We start from the raw sequence: 14,321 nt of genomic DNA, 5'->3' as shown, positions 1-14,321 counted from the left end.
ATTTACACGAACATTGTGATAACCTGAAACTGATTAACAATAATGTTGAGTGATTTCCAGGCAATCCTTCAGGATGTGACATTTATTCACCTAAGGACAGTATTATAATGCTATCAAAATGACATTTAACACTCCAGACGCAGTCATAATACACAGCAAGCTTCCTTTCATAAACTCTTCCAACCAGCAGTGTCAGTCGCAGAAATGCAATTCTCAGCACACTTAGATCTTTACATATACGAGACATCTCTCTCGAGCTTGGGAAGTTTCAAAGTTTATGCATAAGGGGAACTGACAGGTTAACAAAAGGCACATTAAGAGGGAACACAACATCTTTTAAGGAAATGTCACCTCTGAAGATGTGCGATGGCACCGGTATGTAAATGGCATGTAGAGCCATTTCAGCTGCCGGTTGTCTGCTCCTGCTTTGGTAAAGTGCTCTATACTTCCTCACCTAAAGGTGTCTATTGAACCAGCATAGCTCCTCGGCGGCATAAATCCCTCCCTAAGAAAGTAGAGGGTACACAGAGCCTCTCCCCCGTGAGCGACTGAGTCCTGATATTTATTCTCCAATGAGATCATTAGAGGAGGAAGAGCTGGAGGCGACCATATAGACTCGACTGCAGTTCAGCTCAGTCCATTATTTAAATAAAGAACCTGGTATACGCCACCAGTCGGCTCTGCATGAGCTGGCACGAGCACATGACAGTGATGGGCATGTATAAGCAAAGTGACATTTAAATTAGGAGAATACCCATAGCTGAATAATTAATTTTGGCATAATTTTGGTTTGGTTGAAGACAAAAGGAATACAGGACATTTTTGCTTTTTTTGCCAATGGGGGTCACATTGACTTGAATATTTTTCCAGTTAAAAAGATGACACCACAGAGCCAAATACAAGAGCTGAATAACAATGACATGCAATACTGGTGCAAGCGAGCGCAGTCACCTTTATTAGAAATGTCATGAATAGACAGACGTAACTGTCTGAAAGAAAGCAAAAAGGTTGCAAATTTGCCCCGAAACTGCTGTTTGACCTGACATGACTGCATTCACCATAGCTCTTTTCTCTTTGAGTCATCAGCCCGTTGGTATATTTGGAGATCAGAGGATCATTTTTCGCTTTAATCCTGCATAAACAGCTCGTTTGAGCAGATGTTTTAGCATTCAAATACCAACATCCAAACAGATCTATATGACATGTATCTGACATCATGCATTATTGTAACGGCATGATCACCACTTGCTTTAACGGTGGCATAATGGAGCCACTGAAACAGCAACTCGGCTGCTCTGTTGTTTCGTTTGACTCCAGAAGACAAGAGAAAGATCAACATGAAAAAGAAGCAAATTCATATGGCCCCAGGCATGCTTTGCCACGCTAAAATATGCATAGGAAGCTGTGATTATTATGCCTGCCTCTCTCTATGGAAACTAATGGAGCAAGATGATTTGATTTTACACAAAGTGCGGCTTAAGATGCTTTTTAGCGGAGTATTTCTATGACTGACTGCAGAAGAATATCTGTCTTTATGAGGGAAGGTAAATGAATAAGAGCAGTATATTCCTATCTCACAACATACAATTCTTTACATTTCTAGGATCATTTAAGGGAAAGCACATTTGCTGCATTATTTTATGTTATTGAGCCCACAACTGTGTCTGTCAGTTGAATTTGATGACAGTAAAGATCCAAGAAACTTAATATGCTGAATGTAGTGGCAGGAACTGCTGGAGGTCAGAGAAAAGTAAAGTGATGCAAGAGGAGTGGAAAAGGAGGGCAGGAGTGAAATGATACGCACGAGGTAATTATGGAGTCTGAAGTGAATAGATGAATAGAGCCAACCGCCTCCCAGTCCCAGATGAATGAGGGGCCCTACAGCTGGACACCCGGCCTTTGGGCTGAAATATATCCACTCTTTTCTGGCCACCGATTGTACAAATTGTTCCCTGCGCTGGTCTATCTACACATGCTGTCTTTTCAGATAAAGCCAAGCCAGGGGGGCCAGGACGGTGTGTTGCATTTGGAGGCTTGATTATGGCGAGTGGCAGACTGAGTGAGGCATTTGGAGACGCTTCAGCAGACAGATCACTGCTGGGCCTCTACGGGTTGTGTGTTTGCCGTCCAGCAGCCGAGCATCAGCGACAGAACCGCTTACTTGTTGACTGGCGACGCTCAAAAGGCCTCCTCCCCCCCATGGATTGACTGAGCTGTCTGCGGGGAGCGGGACGAAGATAAGGAGGGAAATGGGTGAAGAGATTACTGGGTAGAAACAACAAAAAAAGGGGGATGGATAGAGGAACATACAGTTGGTTGAAGTGTTTTTAGCGAAACGCATCCTTATAATACCAACTGCAGGTTCTGCTTTACTTGTTTCCGTTTCATTTTTCTTCCTGCCTTTCCCCAGGGTCCGACTTTACAACTTTCAGCCTTGTCAGTGCAGCGAGCAAGGCTAAATACGTACTGCCAGGTGTCGACTTCCATTTAACAGATGCTTTTTCTCTATCATCACTTCCCTACCCTCTTCCTCATCAGAGTCATTGGCGTGTTTGTGCACGAGTCCTCTGCGGTATGAAACCGTGGCGGGCATCGTCCGTCTGGCTCTCTGCGCCGGCGCCTGCGATTTGTAGAAGTCGCACAGTACACTGATTGCCAATAATGATGAGCTGGCGAAGAGAGGCAGAGGGAGAGATGAGGTGGTGATTGCTGCTGCTCTGTGAGAGTCGATAATGGAGAATATATGCCATGTGCCATTATGTATCTTACTGTGTGCCCCCAACCCATATGCTAATTAATGCTGATTTATGCCTCATTATGTTGATTTATAACAGGGCTACAGGAGTGCTGTTGACTGGCTGTAGAAAAAAAACGAGTTGGCTCCATGAAAAGACGTGACGATGGTAGCGTAGCTCTCCCTCTCTGTTTTCAGGATCAGTGAGGCTTTGTTTCATTCTAGATTTTTTGCAGTGTCATGATGATAAATCTATATCATAAAAGTTTAAAACTAAATCACCAGAGTATCATACCGGTGATTTTGCACATTTTGGCTCATTAACTGCAAATCATGTATACTTAACATTACTGCTGCCCATTTTCTAAACCATAACTTTGATTTCCTACTTTTCAGTCAGCCAGTGGTCTCCTTCATAAGCTATGTAGATTAGAGACTTGAAATTTGCAAGAGATAATCCATCACAGTGAACATGCACCCACATTTTTTGGGTTACACTCTCACTTATTATTGTGTAGTAATTCATTAGTGAGCATTTTAAAAACTTTTCTTGCTGGAGCTTTTAGGGAGACTCAGTAGTCAGAAATCAAATCCCAGCATATAAGGAAATGCAAATTAAACTTGGTAATTATATGCCTTAAAAATACTGTGCAGGTTACATTGCAGTAACTTTTTTTTGCTACTTCCACTGGAGGCAGAAAAGTTGGGAATTTTCCAAAGAGTATTTAAGATTATTTAAGATATGATTCATTGATTTGTTGCATTATTTGAGCCAATAACTGTGTCTTTTAGTTGGATTTAATGACAGCAGAGAGCCAAGAAACTTAATATGCTAAATGTAGCGGCAGAAACTGCTGGAGGTCAGAGAAAAGAAAAGTGTGATGCAAGAGGAGTGGAAAAGGCGAGCAGGGCTGAAATGATATGCACGAGCTAATTATGGAGTCTGAAGCGAATAGATGAATAGAGCCAACCGCCTCCCGATCCCAGATGAACCTTGAACCACATGAACTTTAAACCTGGATTTAAATCACTATGTGTGCAAAGCCCCCAATGACACATCCATCAGTGACATATCATTACCCTATAAAGTTGATATGGTGTTCATGTTGGCGAACGTCTGCCTGTTTACACATTTAGCACACATGGTGGATGCTTTTGTGGTGTATTACAGTCACCTGGGTTCAGCATTTGAAGATTCCTCTGTCACATGCAACTCCAGCTCTAAGCCAGTGCCTTCAGCAAGGGAATTGACCAAAGATAAATGTTTTTGGCAGTGGTAACCCCCTCACAAGCGTGGGAGTAAACACATGAAAGCGCTGGAAGGCGATAACCTGCCACCAGTCGGGAATCAAACCCAGGACCTTCTAGCTATAAGGCAACAGTACTGACCACTGTGGAACAATGGCTGCTATTGTTCCATCCCTTAAGGAAAAATCTACATACTGAAATAAATTGAAATCAGTGAAATAAAACGAAATGTAGGGAAACAGTCCAAAAGGCTTAGGAAATGGTTAGCAGGGATGTAAAACATATGCAATTTATAGTTAATGGTCTAAAATATGCAAACTACTGCGATGACATTACTTCAATAACAACAGCTGCTACTTTGTAATCCCTTCGCGAAACAATTTGCACAACCAAATGCCAGAAAATGCCTACTGATCATACATACATTAAATTCTAAAACGGTTAGGATTTCATTTTGGGCAGTGGGCCGCACTTATGCAAATATGACACCACGAATGTGTTGATATTCTGTAAGAAAACTGTGAAGCTGCCATCTGATCTCGCCACCGCCTTATCACCAAGCTTCCTGGATTTGTAGCTCAAGATATTGGCTGACATCAAACTCCTCGCCCTGTGGACCGTGACAGACACATTTACAGCTGGCTTTTTCAATGAACTGTCCTCTTTACAGTTTACTGTAACAGTCAGCACCTGTGCATTTGAAGGCCGCGTAGAGTGCTGGAGGATGAGGAGGTCCCGCTCCCTCTACAGAAGCTGTTGTTTGGGTGATAAGGCAGCCTTTAAACAGTAAGATGACAGCATCGCCTGTAGAGGCGGAGAGAAGCGAAACAGAGAGGCAGGGGTCTTTGGTGTTACTGCTGATGGGGCGGTAAAAGCTAAGCATCTCCTGCTTTGGTTTGTAATACAACCAGGCCTCAGGATGCAGCCTTTGATCATGACATTGTCTCTCTGCTCACAGCTATTGTTTGAAATGGAGTTTTGTCTGCAGCACTGAACACCTCTGTGTCAGTCAAGGCTTCTGTCAGTGTTGGCCAGAGTGGACGGAGTGCTTTAGCAGCGCTCTCCAGCAGATTGAACCCCGTACGAGATGGTTTTGGTTTACTGTCTTCGTAATCTTTTTACAATTGAGCCACAATCATTATGGTATGACTGATGCTTTTAATTAACATGTAAGAGCCTTGACAAGATAATATCGACTTGGCCCTCAGTAAAGTGAAATATAAAACAGGTTTGCATGTTGTTCTCTCATCCCAGAATTTCTTTTCTAATGACACATTGAGTCTGTTTCCAGGGAATCACAATTAAATACATTGCAGCTATTTATGCACAGAGTGTGATTTTCTCACACTTTCCATCTGTCAGCCGACAAGACAGGAGGGGAGAACTGTCGTTAGTTTTGGATAAGGGCTGCCGGTAGAAACACGGCCAAGAGGTGGTTCCAGAGTAATGCCCTTGGAAATGACACATGTTGCTGTTTGAGTGCCATGAAAACAGATCTGGCAAGTGGACTTTCAGGATGAAATCTGCCAAAACGTGGAATTTCCATCGTGGGCCTTTGATTTGTCAGCAAAATGTTTTCTCTTACGACGTGATCATCCGCTGCTTGTGATCACATCGCAGCTGTGTTTTAGCAAACATTGGACCGGTTTCACAGTGAGACAGTTTAGTGTTGAGAACTGCCACAACTGGAAAATGAGACACCTTCCATAGTAGTCTTACAACCACTGACCATTATTAGCTATATTTATAAGTTAAATATAGTTAAAGCCCTCAGGAAGCGTTTTCCACATGTTTTGGGGAAAAAGGCACATTTTCCTGCCATCAAATGTCTGTAGGAGATTCAGTGAAATAGAGATAAACAAGATCAGTCCAGTTCTGCGTGACACGAAGTTATAATTGTAGAATGTTGTCAGGAAAATAGATGATATATAGTATAGTAGTAGTATGGTATAAGTTGTTCATAAATCAGCTTCCAGATTGACTTCCAGCTCGTTCACGGTTTGTTTGTGAAGAATGCACATTCTGTTTATTCCTTGTCACATAAGCAGCAGCGCTGTTGACATTTGTCGTGAAAAAAACACGTAAACTAGTTATTGTTACGCCACAAAGTAAGCTAGTGGAGCATCCAGTGGCAGGTTTACACCAACGATTGTCTTTTTTATTTCTGCCGCAAATGTGGTCATTTCAGGCCATATGACCACCTATAAATATGCAGATGTGGTCCCAATTTTGAGAAATTTGTAGTGCATTATGTGAAAGAGTTTTTAGTTTGAGTTTACTGTAGCTGGCAAGAGCAACTGGAAATTAAGAGATAAAAGCAGACATTGAATGAGCACAAAAATGGGAAGGCTGCATAAGATCAGTCAAGTTGAAACTTCATTTAACTCCTCACTTTTGAGGCTGTACCATGCAGGATTGTACTATTATGTCCACATCTGTACATTTGTACTAAGACCCCCAACAAAAACACATATTAGAATCATGTTGGTACAGGCTGGTTTTGGTTTGGCTGCTTTGTAACAGTACTCTGCATGGGAGGATCATTAAACATCAAGCCAAACTTCCTCTGCTCCCCACCCCTCCACCAGGCCGTCAGTGGCTCTCTGGCTGGTCATCTGTTTATTATAGACCGAGCAAAGCCCAGCTAATAGTCTACCGTCTCCTCCCCTCTCAGCTTCATTAATAGATCACCTGCCCCCACCTGCACGGCTTCATTACTCTCTCATTTACAGCTTCTCTGGTCTGCTGACTCTTCTTTTTTTTCACGGTGCATCACAGCCCCCCTGATGCAGTTTAACCCTTCACACAGGCAGTTTGCAAGCGATGTTGCTGTATATGTCCGCGTGCAGTTTGTTGATTACCTTTTAATGCTTGTGTCAGTCGTTTCCGGGCCAGTGAGCTGCGGTTGTCGGCACCATGAGTGATCCCCCACATATGAGGCTCACATGCAACTGTTTACAACCTCAACCCAGCACTGTTTCCCTCCCTCTGCTGAGTTGCTCACCAGTGTTGCTAACCACAAGGCTCTCCGATGAATTAACAAAGCCAATAATTTAATAGAAAAAAAACACAACGCCTACAATTATTGGCACACAGGCCCAGAATCCTTTTCCTGCCTCAATTAAATAGAGCTTATCCATGCACATGGGGGTGTAATATTACAATAAAAATAGCAAACTAATTGACCTATAATCAAGCATAATTACTGCTTAGATATTCTTTGATAAGATCCCCATATTGAATTCATCCCTGTCCAAATTCTGTCGGTCTCTAGGAGTTGTTTCTTGTTGGTCTTTTCGTTGACCTTGTTTTGTACTAGACGTAGAATAAGCGTATGACTGTATCACTGTCATAAGTAAATGCTAGTTGTGCAAGGTTGGCAGTGTGTGTGTATATATGTGTGTAGTTTCGCTGATGGAAAGTGAATTAAAATGCCGTAAAACCACCTCGACCTGCCCCACGTTTACCTTCTTGTTTGCACTGCCTGGATGTGCATCAGCTTCAGCCTTCTTTAAATGAAGGCAGCTGCTGTGAGTCTGCACCCTGCTCCTTCAAAACAATAGCATCCATTCTTCAGGATGGTTACGTAACTTATTTAACACATCTCCATGACAGTGAAAATGCAAGGATTTCTCAGGCTAATTAGGAGCAGCAGAGAGTCGAGGTTGGCTGCATCAGATGTTTTTGTATTCCGCTGAACTACTTTAAACTCAGAACAACAAATCTTGTAATTGCGTTTTGTAACCGCTCCAGCGACGTTTCTTTGTGGGTGGCATTGTTGGTCCGCCACCACCTTCAGCCAGACCTCATGAACTTCTGTACAGACATTCGTGGGGGATGAATTCTCCATAGGTCATTTTGCATCTAGCACCACCATGAGGCTGACATCTCTGGTTCTCACTGAAATACCTCCACGCATATTGAATGGAGGTTTGGTCCAGAGGATGAATCCTGATGATTTTGGTGACCCTCTGACTTTTCCTCTATTACCACCACCAACTACTATTGGATGGGTTGTCATGAAATTTTGTTCAGACGTTCATGTTCTCCTTAGAGTGGGTTCTAATAACTGTAACTGTCAACTTCCTGTAGCGCCATCATCAGGTCAAAGCTAATGACATTCCAATGAGCCTCAGCTGTACCTTGTCTTCATTGCTAATTAGCCAGTGTTAGCTTGCAGCACCCTAAACTCAGATGAACATGGTAAATCTTATAGCTGCTAAACATCAGCTATTATCATTGTGAGCATGTTAGTATGCTAATGCTAGCATTTTGCTCCAAGCGCTGCTCTGCTCTGTACAGCCTCACAGCTGCTGCACGTCTGTAGACTTGTTAAAATGAAGATGACTTTATGTAACAAGAGGTACACCGCAGGTAAATTCTTTGATGCATAGCCAAAAAGAGTCATTGGTGCTGTCAAGTAATTGTCGCTAAAGCTCACTCATTGGGTTTAAACACTGTTATGGTTTTTTATTGAAGCTGCAGAGAAGACAGAGCATTTCAGACTGGAAAACAAATGTGAATATAAAGCTCGAACAGCAGAACGTCGGTATGTCTGCTGACCTTTTCGTTCATTTCCACTCCCTCACAGACATAAAACATGTGGCGGTTTATTACCCAACAAATATATCTTATGTTCATTGTAAATGAATGTCGTGGCTTTGTGGGGCTTTGTGTTGACGACGCTCGCCCACATGCTGTATCTTGAGATATTTTCAGTGAGTTTTTGGGGATGTGAAATGCTCTGTTGTTGCCATTAAAGCTGATTTAGGCTTTATGATCGTTACGCCTTCAGAATTGAATCTTCGCGCAAACAAAAGCACAGCCCCTGTCTCAGACGAGGAGGTAGGAGTAAACTTTATTCCAAAATCCTCTCAGGGACAAACACATTTCTGTGCTGTGCCTAATTATTCTTTTGGGTTTCAGGGGTGGCTGGACAGTGTTTTAAGAAGCCAGTTCTGCAGGGATTAATTTCTCTCATGCTTTGCCTAATTAAGGTATTAACAAAATGTAATAAACTCTTGCCAGAGGATGCTTCCAAGCAGTGCGTTGCTTATAGCTCCAGCCACCACATCAAATATGTATTTAATCTAAGTATAATGTAGTGGCTACACAAGATAAACACATTTACCCAGAGCTATAAAGCCCACGGATCGATATAAGCTGTTTCTTTGTTTACTCTCTTGTTTGTAGTTTGATTGCCTTCTGGTCATTCCGGGAAGTAGAGAAGCAGAAAGAGCATAGAGGTAAAGAGTGAGAAAGAGTAAGCAGAGAAAAAGGCAGCAGCATCTCAGTCGTCTTCATCATCATCTCAACCACCATCATCATCATCAAAAGGTCTTGGCCTTTTGAAGAGTCTGTGTGCGAAGAGATCTGATAAGCATGAGCTTTGGGGTTTGTGGCGCTGGAGTGCTTTTGGTGTCAAACCCACTGGAGAGACTGTCTGGCTTCAGCTTTTCTTTAATGCAGACGACAGTCTCAAGCACACAGCCAACAATAGTTTGAGCGTAACTCGCATGTGCCGCTTTGAGCAGGACGAGGACTTGAGCTGTCCCCGCAGCACCGCAATTATGCCATCAACAAACTGTCTGAAAACATCAGATGATTTGTAGCAAGTGATGAGCTGCGCCTTCAAACGTCTTCTCCCGCAGTCATCATTATATTTGCGTCTCATGTTTTTTAATCTCATCTTAAATCAAATGATATTCCCGCTATCGTTCTACTCTATATATCTGCTATATCATGTCATGCATGTCATCACTGTGTGCTTGGTTAATATTCTCAGTGTGTGTGTGTGTTTGTGTGCATGTGAGGTGACTAAAAGTGCTAAAAAAAGGCATCGTATTGGGAGTTCGCTCACTTTGATGCTGAAAAACAGGCTCATGATCTGTGACAGCGTCACATAATGCTTAATGTCACAGCGTAGTTCTTCAGATTTTTTATCCTTAAACTGTCTTTTGTGGTCCAGGAAATGTGCATTTCTCTCGCGGTCCGTTAATGAATAACTTTTGCATGCTTTTTAACTCTACCGGGCTCGACTAATGGTGTCTTTTCTGCTCTAACAAAGCTTTGAATAAACTGCAGACCATACAAAATGCAGCATTGCAACTGCTGACTGCGGCCAGAAGAACAGAATACATTACACGTGTTTTAAAGTCCCTTTATTTTCTGTTGTTTTTTCTAATATACTTTAAGATACTGCTCATTTTTTAAAGCCCTCAGGGGACTAGCACCTGAATGCATAACGCTTATGCTTATAGGCTTAAGTCTGGTCTAGATCCTGCTATTATTTTTCCTTTTAGTTGATCCTGGTCCAGGACTAATACCTGTGCTGAGGCGGGCTTTAGTGTCATGGTCTTCTCTAGAACTCAGCCAGCCAACCAACCAAAGGGCATCAGAACCTGCTGACATCTTCAAACACAATTTCAAGTATTAGTTTATAGCTTGGCATTTACATAGTGGCATACATCAGAAGAGGTCAGCATTAAGTATTTTTTAATTTCCACTCCATGATGACTTTTATCAGTTGTCCTTTTCTTGATATTCTTTGACAAATAAATATGCCGCCCAGCTGCTCACGTCATGAAAATCTGCCCTTTGCTTTTTGAGATAGCAGTACCATGAGTGTCAAGAGGGAATTTGGACCTGATGGTGATGCCAAACAAGTCGTCAGAAGGTCACCAGAACCATCAGGAGTCATCTTCATGCTGCAATGTGTCAGCAATCAAAGTCAAAGATTTCTGTTATTACCACAGAACAGGCTGGGTTTAATTATCTCAGGGAAAAGAAAAAGGCTTTGTTTATTATGTGAACCAGGTGAGACTGAAGGTGCACTCAGTTTCATGTTTTATTGCTTATGATATGATTTTTCAGGCTACGCCGTTGAGTAATATTGAGTTGTGATTTAGAAAGGGATTTCATTCACACACCCGGGGACAGAATACAAAGTTCTTTGTTGGTATGGTAATGCTGTGTATAAGAAGTTGTGCTGTTGCTTCACAGATGCTACCAGTGCAGTCCTACTTCTGGTGTCTTTTAAGTCCACATGGGCTCTCCAGTACCATGTATTGACAAACAATAATATTACTAACTGTATGCAAAATAGTCAGGTGGAGTGGGCACCGGATCATCCTGTGCTACAGAGACAACATATGGAAAGATTAGAAAGATGTGATTTTTAAATGACGAACAGCAGTATTTTCAATTGGCACCTTCTGTTTTTCAAGGTAGATCTTTTGAAACTTTTATTAGCAATGAGAACTAAACCTCCTCAGCACCATGGACAGCAGCTTGAGTCTTGAGAGGCTGCATGCTCACAGAGAAATCACAAGGCCTATCGAAAGAAAGAGCAGTTTTTTGTTTAAAAAAAAAAAAAAAAAAAGCCCGCGTAAATTATACAACTCTGCTGAACAAAGCGTTAATCTCCCTGCACGCGGCGTGGCGTCTCGTGGGGGATCATTATTCTTTACAAAGCGGTGGGTCGCTCACGCTGCCTATGTGTACCAACACCACTCTGGAGCTCTCTTAAATGACCGCAGGCAGGACTCTTTAACTGCCAGCTACTATTATTTTTTATTTTTTTTATATACATATAAGGACCATAACCGTGATCTCCATGTTAACCCTAACCCACGCAAAGATCGCATCACCTTGAAGGCGCGCGGGCCCTGCTGCATATTTCAGGTCAAATTCTCAGTCAGGTGAAAAAATGTTGATTCAACGTTTGTTGCTCAAGCCTGCCAACTCAGTCCGAGGCAATTTGAGCTTTTAGGCTGATCTCATTTGATAGTTAGCTGAGTGCAGGTCGAGGTCATGCTGCACCGCCAAACAAGGTAATTCTATCCCCGAGGTTATTAATTAGCGCCCCAGACAAAAGGCAAAACGGGATTATAGGTCCTACAGTGGGACAGAGATGCCAAATCACGTCTTTCTATCCAAACCCTCTCCCTCCCTTCCTGTCTCACAGATTACATCAGGGATCAGGACTAATAGCTGTGTGGGTGTCCCACGTGAGATAATTTATCACACCGAACAAACAATAACACAACAGCGGATCATCGGCCAGATTGTCCCCGCAAATGCACTTACATGAGGCGGATTTGAATGAAGTTTTGGCATTTGATGCAGGAACTTCTGGTCTTTACGTCAACCTCAGGACCAGAGCACCCCCCCTCCTCCTCCTCCGTCCCCCCCCTCCTCCTCCTCCTCCCTCCTCTTCTATCCCCCTCCATCCCTCTCCTGATATTTGAATAGAGAGCCTGCGGAGCACTCTTTTGTTCAGTAGCGCTCAGCTGCTGGAGAGGTGAGCACCACTCTGGCGCTCATCCACTCATCGCGGCGGCTGCCTCGACTCGTCTCCGAAAGACGCACTGCTCGAGACAGTCACCGGCTGCATGCAAAGACGACACCGCGCTCTCCGGTCTCTGCCTCCCCCACCCGACACCCAGAACCGCTGCGTTTTTACACCCGCACTTGCAGGGCTTTTACGCATCGCTGGATGGTCCAGCTCCCCCGTCTGTGGCGCTACCACCTGCACCGTGTCAGACCGACGCTCCTGTAAGGCTCCAGCATCGCTCTACATTCCTGTGGACTGGACTTCATCCGAAAGGTGAAGGCGAGTTGTTTCAGCCGCTTTTTGTTTGGCATTTTGCATGTAGAATCAGCAAAGTGCATTCAATGTTGCTGTACTCCCACGTACTCAAGGAAAAAAGGGTGTTTTACAGCTTATGTTCACTACAGTCAGTGATGAATTGGAGAGGAGCTTGTCAATGCTGTTCAAAGACAAAGGTCCATCATCAGAATTACAGGTGCACGAAGACATTTTTAAGAGCGTTGTTCATTCACTCTTAAAATGACTTTATATTGCTCTGTTTAATGCTGACAAAGGGATGATTTTCAGAAAAAAATGTTGGATGTGTTTCCATGTTGGAAATGTATTTTAATTTAAACAGACCTTTATTTCCACTCTTTTTTTTTTCCAGTTTATCTAAATTCATTTTACCACTTGGCACAGGGAAAATCTACTGCTTTCTGACCACGGTGTACCCTTTTGTCATTTTCTGCCTGTTTGCATGATGTAATGACTGTCCAATTATGCTGCATCTGTTAACACGTAATAAATGTGGCAGGCTAAAGTATCATGTCCCTCTTTGGAAGCCACTTATGTTGAGCAGCTACAGGCTCACTGTAGAATTTGGATCTGTGTGATCATCAGTCCACTTCTTGTAGTGAAAACCCATGTAAGCCTCCAGGTGAGGCAGACAGGGATGGAGGGAGCTGCTGGCTCAGGTGAAAGTCGATAGGCAGTGCAGGCAGGGCTGTCGATGCTGTCAGTGAACCAACGAGGGAAACCCGAGACATTATCTTCGATGGCACTTACAGTCCGCCAAATGGGTCTCTCAATTATTTCTGCTGGTGGAAACTTTGCCCCCGCCACACAGCAGCACCTCTAGGCTACAAACTGATATAAGTGAAGGGGGTCTGGGCACGGCTGGGCAGCCACAATCGTGAACCGCATCATGCCTTCAGTGGGCTATCTAGCACTGAGGGATGTTTTTGTTGAGGGTAGAAAAGAAAACGTTGGCTTTTTTTTTTTTTTTTTTTGTTCTGTTTGTCTTCATTTTAGAAGTGTATGGCAGTGTGTCAGATAGAGAATGGCAGCAAGAGGAGGAGCGGGCTTGCTCATGACCCCCTGGGAAATTAAGCAGAGATTCAACCAAGCAGTTTGTGAAATGGTTACTAGACTAGTCTCTCTCCTTGTCTCCCTCTTGCTCTCTTTCAGCGTCTTCTGTCTTTCTTCCTCTCTGTGTATGTGTCGGATATGTTCACACACATGGCTGCAACCCCACTCCCCTTTTCCCTGGCGTTTCAACCCTCCCACCCTCCTGTTGGCCTTTGCACGTGTGATCCTGAGTTTGGCCTTATCGTTGGCAGGGTGATCATTAATGTGCAGTGCAGAGCCAGTACCTGCAGAGAGGCTGGCTGATGGATCAGGAGCTTTTGTTTCCCCGTTGATGCAGAGTGGCACCACAGAGATCACAAAACACCCAGCTTCATTTTCATTCTGTGACTGACTGGAGATAAAATGTTCCCTTCTCACTGGTTGAGCAGCCATGTGCATGCCTTTGTATGAGTGTGTGTTTGTGATGCTCGTGTGTGTGTGAGCTGCTGGTCACCTCTCTTGCCAGTTCCTGAATTGTGTCAGCTCCTGTTGCACTAATAGGATCTGGCTGTGCATTTAACTGTTCTTTAAGTCATTCTGCTGCCTTTTGCTTCTTTCTGCCTCTTGCACTCTCATGCATATTGTAGAAGGCCTCTGTGTTTGTCTTTCTGTCTTCCT

At 43.4% G+C, this 14,321-nt stretch overlaps 1 protein-coding gene across 1 annotated transcript in view; it reads left to right on the top strand.

Moving 5' to 3' along the window:
• Positions 1-12,257: 12,257 nt before the first annotated feature.
• The window catches only part of ncanb (neurocan b), a 140,753-nt gene continuing 138,689 nt past the window's right edge, over positions 12,258-14,321 (top strand). The window contains exon 1 of the mRNA XM_070960763.1: positions 12,258-12,590. Within this exon, the coding sequence (XP_070816864.1) occupies positions 12,376-12,590 (215 nt within the window). The 5' untranslated portion in view covers positions 12,258-12,375. The remainder of the gene's footprint in view (positions 12,591-14,321) is intronic.

The sequence above is a fragment of the Chaetodon trifascialis genome, chromosome 4 (assembly GCF_039877785.1).
Source record: "Chaetodon trifascialis isolate fChaTrf1 chromosome 4, fChaTrf1.hap1, whole genome shotgun sequence".
Lineage (NCBI taxonomy): Eukaryota > Metazoa > Chordata > Actinopteri > Chaetodontiformes > Chaetodontidae > Chaetodon > Chaetodon trifascialis.
The sequence above is the reverse complement of the archived record's forward strand: the minus strand, read 5'-3'. Positions and strand labels throughout refer to the sequence as shown.